We start from the raw sequence: 6,000 nt of genomic DNA on the forward strand, positions 1-6,000 counted from the left end.
TTTCAGCCTTAGAAGCTTATTCCATCTTCTTATTGAAAGCCACTATCACAGAATTAGCAACAATATTAAACGAGCAGGTAGGTTCAGTAACCTGCATTCCAAAATTATCTAAGAAAGACAGCTATCTAGAACTAAAGCTCTCTAACATGGGAACCACTACTTTTTCTTTGGTAGTATGGTTCAAGTTCATTCATTCATTTGTTAAACAAAAGTGCAAGATACAAGCGTAAAAGACAGTCCTTAGGCTGTCAAGAAGCTTTCTTCCTGGAGCGGAGATACTCCAGTAAAGACGTACAATCTCATGAGACAAGTTCTACTCTGTGCATGATACAGATGAGCACAAGATGCTATTGAAACAGAGAGGAGAGGTACTCTTACTCTTCTTTTAGGATTGAGTTCCACGTGGTGGTGAGAATGGTGGAGTAGTAGGAGCTGAAGAAGCAGAGACAGGCAGAGACAACATCATGAATGGATTTATGTCACATTAAAGAGCCTCATGAAGCGTATGATGCGGTGGCACCACAGCTTTTAAATGATCTGATCTGCATTTTAGAAAGTTAGAACTGAAAAACAATTTCAAGCATTTATAACATTAGAAACTTCAACAATTCAGAATTGTCTAGAAGAAACATTATGGTTCTACCTATTAACAAAATGAAAAACCGTTGTCTATGGAAGTTTTAAAACTAAAAGTTAAAGGTTTGAAATGGGAAACTGCCCACAGTTTCTCCTGGATGAATATCAGAGCTTGGGGAGAAAAAGAGTATGAGCAAACATTTCAGGTTTGCATACCTATAGCAAGATGCTCCATAGGGACACTCAGGCCGGTCATCAACCTCATCTTGACACATGACTTGTACACCTCCATAATCACTATCACCAGGGTGGCTGAAGTGTTGAAAATGGACAGGATTCTTCCTATGAAGATGACGAACATACCGTCAGAAAAAAATAATAGGATATAACAGATTTTTACAGGATCTAACAGGAAACCAAGCAAAACACATCTGATTATTCCAGAACGTAAACCAATATGCTACTAAAAACAAAGTTCATGACCTCTACTCAATACAGAACTCTCATGGTAACATAATGAATTTCTGGTGACACTGGGGATTCCCAGGGGTCCCTGGATCACACTTTGAGAACTGATGCCTTAAAACAATAGATGAGTTTTGTCTGTTTTTAATTTAAAAGGTAGTATATAGTATGTACTTCCTTGAGTCTCACTTTTTATGTTTGTAAAATTAATGCATGTGGTTGTTCATTTTCGTTACTCTGTAATATTCCGTTGTTTAAAGTGCTACAATTTATTTATCAGTTCCTCTGTTGATGAACTTTGGGGTTCATTTTAGTCATTGGCTATTACAAATAATGCCATGAACATTCTTTTGGTGTGCATATGTATGTATTTTCCTGAGTATATAGTCAGGGTATATGGTAAATATTTTTTTATTTACCAGGTAAATATATACCAGATAAAAAATTTTTATTTTACCAGGTTTTGTAAATATTTCCACTTTTCCAAGTGGTTGTTTATCAATTTTCACTCTCACTAACAGGTTACTGGAGTTTCAGTTTTTCAGCATTCTCACCAACACTTGGTGTTGTCAGCTGTTTTTAAGCCAGTCTGATCAATATGTAGTAGTACCTACAGAGACTGGCAAAATAATGGCCAGTAGGCCAAATCTAACTCACTGCCTGTTTTTGTAAATAAAGTTTTATTGAAATATAGCTACTCTCTTTTGTTTATGTATTGTCTGACTGCTTTCACTCTATACTATCAGAGATGAGTAGTGCAACGGAGATCATATAGCCCACAAAGCCAAAAAGATTTACTGCCTGGTCCTTTAAAAAGTTTAAGAACCCCTGATCTAGAGCACTGTATTTTAATATGTGTTTACTTAATAACTAATGAGTTTTAGCACCTTTCGATACACTTACTGGCCGTTTGTATATCCTCTTTTGTGAAGTGCCTTTTGCCCATTTTTTGAGTGTCAATTGTTTTCTTATTGAATAGTAGTTATTTATTTTGTGTATAAATCCTTTGATACATGTATTACAAATATCCTCACTCACTTTGTGGCTTGCCTTTTCATCTTCTTAACAGTACATTCTGATCTTTTTTTTAAAGTTCAATATAGTCCAATTAATCAGCTGAACTATATAATTATGATTACTGTGGTTTGTATCCTCTTTAAGAAATCTTTGTCTATCCCAGTGTTAGGAATATATTCTCCTAGGTTATCCTCTCCTAACTTTATTGTTGTATGTTTTACATTTAGATTTTTAAAAAAATCATCTCAAATTGACTTTTGTGATAGGTATGGGACAGAGGTTAAAATTCATTATTTTTCCTATGAATATCCAATTACCAAGAGGCACTGACTGAAAGGTTCATGTTTAACCACTGCTTTGCAATGATACCTCTGTTATAAAGACAGACATGTAGGTTTGGTTTTGGACTCTGTATTCTCTTCCACTGATGACTTGTCTATCCTGGTACGTACACTACACTGTATTACATACTGTAGCTTTATAATAAGACTTGATATTTGGCAGTGTAAGTCCTTCAACTTTGAATACTGAATACTTCAAGACTATATTCAGTATTCTAGGTCCTTTACAATTCCACTGTAGAATCAACTTGTCAAATTACACACATACATACATACAACCTATTGAGATTTTGATAAAGATTGCTTTGAATTTATAAATCAATTCTGGGCAAATATGTATCTTTGAAATATTGAGTATTCCAATTCATGCACGTAATATATCCACCACTTATTTAATTTCTTGCCACAATGTTTTCTGTAGATATGTCTTGCACATCTTTTGCTAGATTTAGTCTTAGGTATTTAAAGTTTTAATGCTATTGTAAATATTCTAAGTTTAAAACTTCCAGTATTTTATTGCTGGAATATGAAAATATATTTATTTTTGGATATTAATTTTAAATCTACTGATTATGCTAAATTCATTTATTAATTCAAAGAGTTTATCTGAAGATTATTCTTCATTATCAAGGTATATGATCATGCTTTCTGTAAATAAATATAGTTTTATTTCTTCCTTTCCAATCCATGTTAGTTGTTTTTTTTTCTTGTGTTACCATACTGGCTGTGATCTCCAGTACAATGCTGACTAGGAGTGAGTTGGCATACTTGTTTAATTCTCAATATCGGGAGAAACGTCAATATTTCGCCATTAAGTATGACGTTAGATGTAGGCTTTTGTAGAACTCCTTTATTGAAGTGAAGACATTTCTACTATTCACTTATTGTTAAGAATTTTTTTCATAAATGGGGTGATGAATTTTACCAAATGACTTTTCTCTATTTATTGAGATGATCAGTACAATTTTTTTCCTTCAATCTATTAATGTGGTGAACTACATTAACTGATGCTCAAATATCAAACCAACCTTACATAACAGTCTAACTTAGAATAAATGTAACTTTGTTGTGACAGAGTATCCTTTTAATATATAGCTGGGATCAATATGCTAATGTTTTCTTTAGAATGTCTACCTCTATATCTTTGTTGGATTTTGGTATGAAGTTTATGCTGGCTTCAAAAATGAGTCGGGAAGTGTTCCTTCACTCTATTCTCTAGAAAAACTGTGTAGAATTGAGGTTTTGGTTTGTTTGTTTTTTTCCCTTAAATAAATGGGCATAATTCACCAGTGACCTCATCTTGGCCCATATTTTTCTTTGTAGGAATGTATTTAATTATGGATTTATTTTTTTCAATAGATACAGGACTATTTTAATTTTGTATTTGCACTTATATCCCTTTTGTTATGGTTTTTTCCTCTGGAAACTGGCTCGTTTCTTTCAAATTTTCAAATCCATTGATGTGACATTGTTCACAATATTTTCTTTTTTAGTTTTTTTTTTTACTGTACTTTAGATGAAGGTTTACAGAATATAATTTCTCATTAAACAGTTAGTACCCATATTGTTTTATGACATTGGTTAACAACCTCATGACATGTCAACACTCTCCCTTCTCGACCTTGGGTTCCCTATTACCAGATTTCCTGTCCCTTCCTACCTTCTAGTCCTTGTCCTGGGCTGTTGTGCCCCATTAGTCTCATTTTGTTTCATGGGCTTGTCTAATCTTTGGCTGAAGGGTGAACCTCGGCAGTGACTTCATTACTGAGCTAACAGGGTGTCCGAGGGTCGTACTCTCGCGATTTCTCCAGTCTCTGCCAGGCAAGTAAGTCTGGTCTTTTTTTGTGAGTTAGAATTTTGTTCTACATTTTTCTCCAGCTCTGTCTGAGACCCTCTGTTGTGATCCGTGTCAGAGCAGTCCGTGGTGGTAGCCAGGTACCATCTAGTTTTCCTGGACTCAGTCTGATGGAGTCCACGGTAGTTGTGATCCATTAGTCCTTCGGACTAATCTTTCCCTTGTATCTTGTTTTCTTCATTCTCCCTTGCTCCCGAAGGGGTGAGGCCAGTGGAGTAACTTAGATGGCTGCTCACAGGCTTTTAAGACCCCAGACACTACTCACCAAAGTAGAACGTAGAACATTTTCTTTATAAACTATGCTATGCCAATTGAGCTAGATGTTCCCCGAGACCACGGTCCCCATAGCCCTCCACCCAGCAATTCGGTCCCTTAGGGAGTTTGGATTTGCCCACGGGGCTTCCATGACCTTGTGTTGTACAAGTTGTCTCACAGTATTTTCAATGTCTGCCAGACTTTTAGTGATGTTCCGTTTTTACTCCTGGTATTTATTGGTAATTTGTAATCCCTCCCCTTTTCTCCTTCTCTTTTTCAATCTTTCTGGGATTATCAATACTGTTAATCTTTTCAAAGCATCCTTTGGCTTCTCTATTTTCTCTATTTTATGTCTATTTTCTAATTCATTACTTTCTTCTTTACCTTTATTATTTTTTTCCTCCTACTTTCTTTGGGTTTAATTTGCTGTTCCTTTTCTAATTTTTTTAAGGTGTATTTTCAGCTTTCTTTCCTCGTATATGCATTTAAGGTTATACATTTCCCTCTAAGCTAGCTTTAGGTGTATCACAAGTTTTGCTATGTCACATCTGCAGTATAATTTAGTTTAAAATCAATAATCAAAATAAAATGAGATGATCCGCAAATGTTTGAAATTAAGCAATGTGCTTCTAAATAACCCATGAATGAAAAGAAGAAACCAGTGATTTTTTTATCTGCTTAGGTTATTTAACTTATAGATAGCTTATGTTAAAATCTCCTGTTTTAATTGTGAATTTATTTCTCCTTTTAGTTCTGTCAATTTTTGTTTTATATGTTTTCAGATTGCATTATTAGGTACTAACAAATTTAGAATTTTTATATCAATGACTGCTTTATCATTATGAATTGTTCCTCTTTATCTCTAGTATTGCTTTTTGCCTTAAATTCTACTTTGTCTGATATTAACATGCACACACAAGCTCTTCTTTGGTCAGAGTTTTTATGGTTTACCTTTCTCCATCTTCATAATCTTAACCATTATATGTCCTTATACGTAAGGTGCAAGTCTTACAAGCAGATCGAGGCTTTCTCCCCCTTTATTTAATCCTACCATCTTGCCATCTTGTTTTTTCCATTTATCCCACATAATCTATGTTCCTTTTCCTCTCTTGCCTTCTTTTGGGTTGATCACATACTTTTAAATTATTCAATTTCCCCACTTCCATCAGCTTATTAATTATATATTACTCTTCTTCTGATGGTTACCCAGGGATTAGAACATGCATCTCTAACTTATTAGAGTGTGTCATGGATTGAATTGTGTCCCTCCCAAAATATCTGTCAACTTGGCTAGGTCATGATTCCCAGTGCTGTATGATTGTCTACCATTTTATCATCTGATGTGACTTCCCTATGTGTTGTAAATTCTATTACCATGATGTAATAAGATGGATTAGCGGCAGTTATATTGATGAGATCTACAAGATTCGATAGTGTCTTAAGCCAATCTCTTTTGAGATATAAAAGACAGAAGCAAGCAGAGACACATGG

At 34.6% G+C, this 6,000-nt stretch overlaps 1 protein-coding gene across 4 annotated transcripts in view; it reads right to left on the reverse strand.

The window, feature by feature from the left end:
• Positions 1-6,000, reverse strand: part of APLF (aprataxin and PNKP like factor) — a 113,253-nt gene that overhangs the window by 62,398 nt on the left and 44,855 nt on the right. For all 4 annotated transcript variants that reach the window (XM_012556342.2, XM_023733112.1, XM_023733110.1 and 1 more), the window contains exon 8: positions 793-918. In XM_012556342.2, the coding sequence (XP_012411796.1) occupies positions 793-918 (126 nt within the window). The remainder of the gene's footprint in view (positions 1-792; positions 919-6,000) is intronic.

Source organism: Trichechus manatus, unplaced genomic scaffold, assembly GCF_000243295.1.
Source record: "Trichechus manatus latirostris isolate Lorelei unplaced genomic scaffold, TriManLat1.0 scaffold00004, whole genome shotgun sequence".
Classification (NCBI taxonomy): Eukaryota; Metazoa; Chordata; class Mammalia; order Sirenia; family Trichechidae; genus Trichechus; species Trichechus manatus.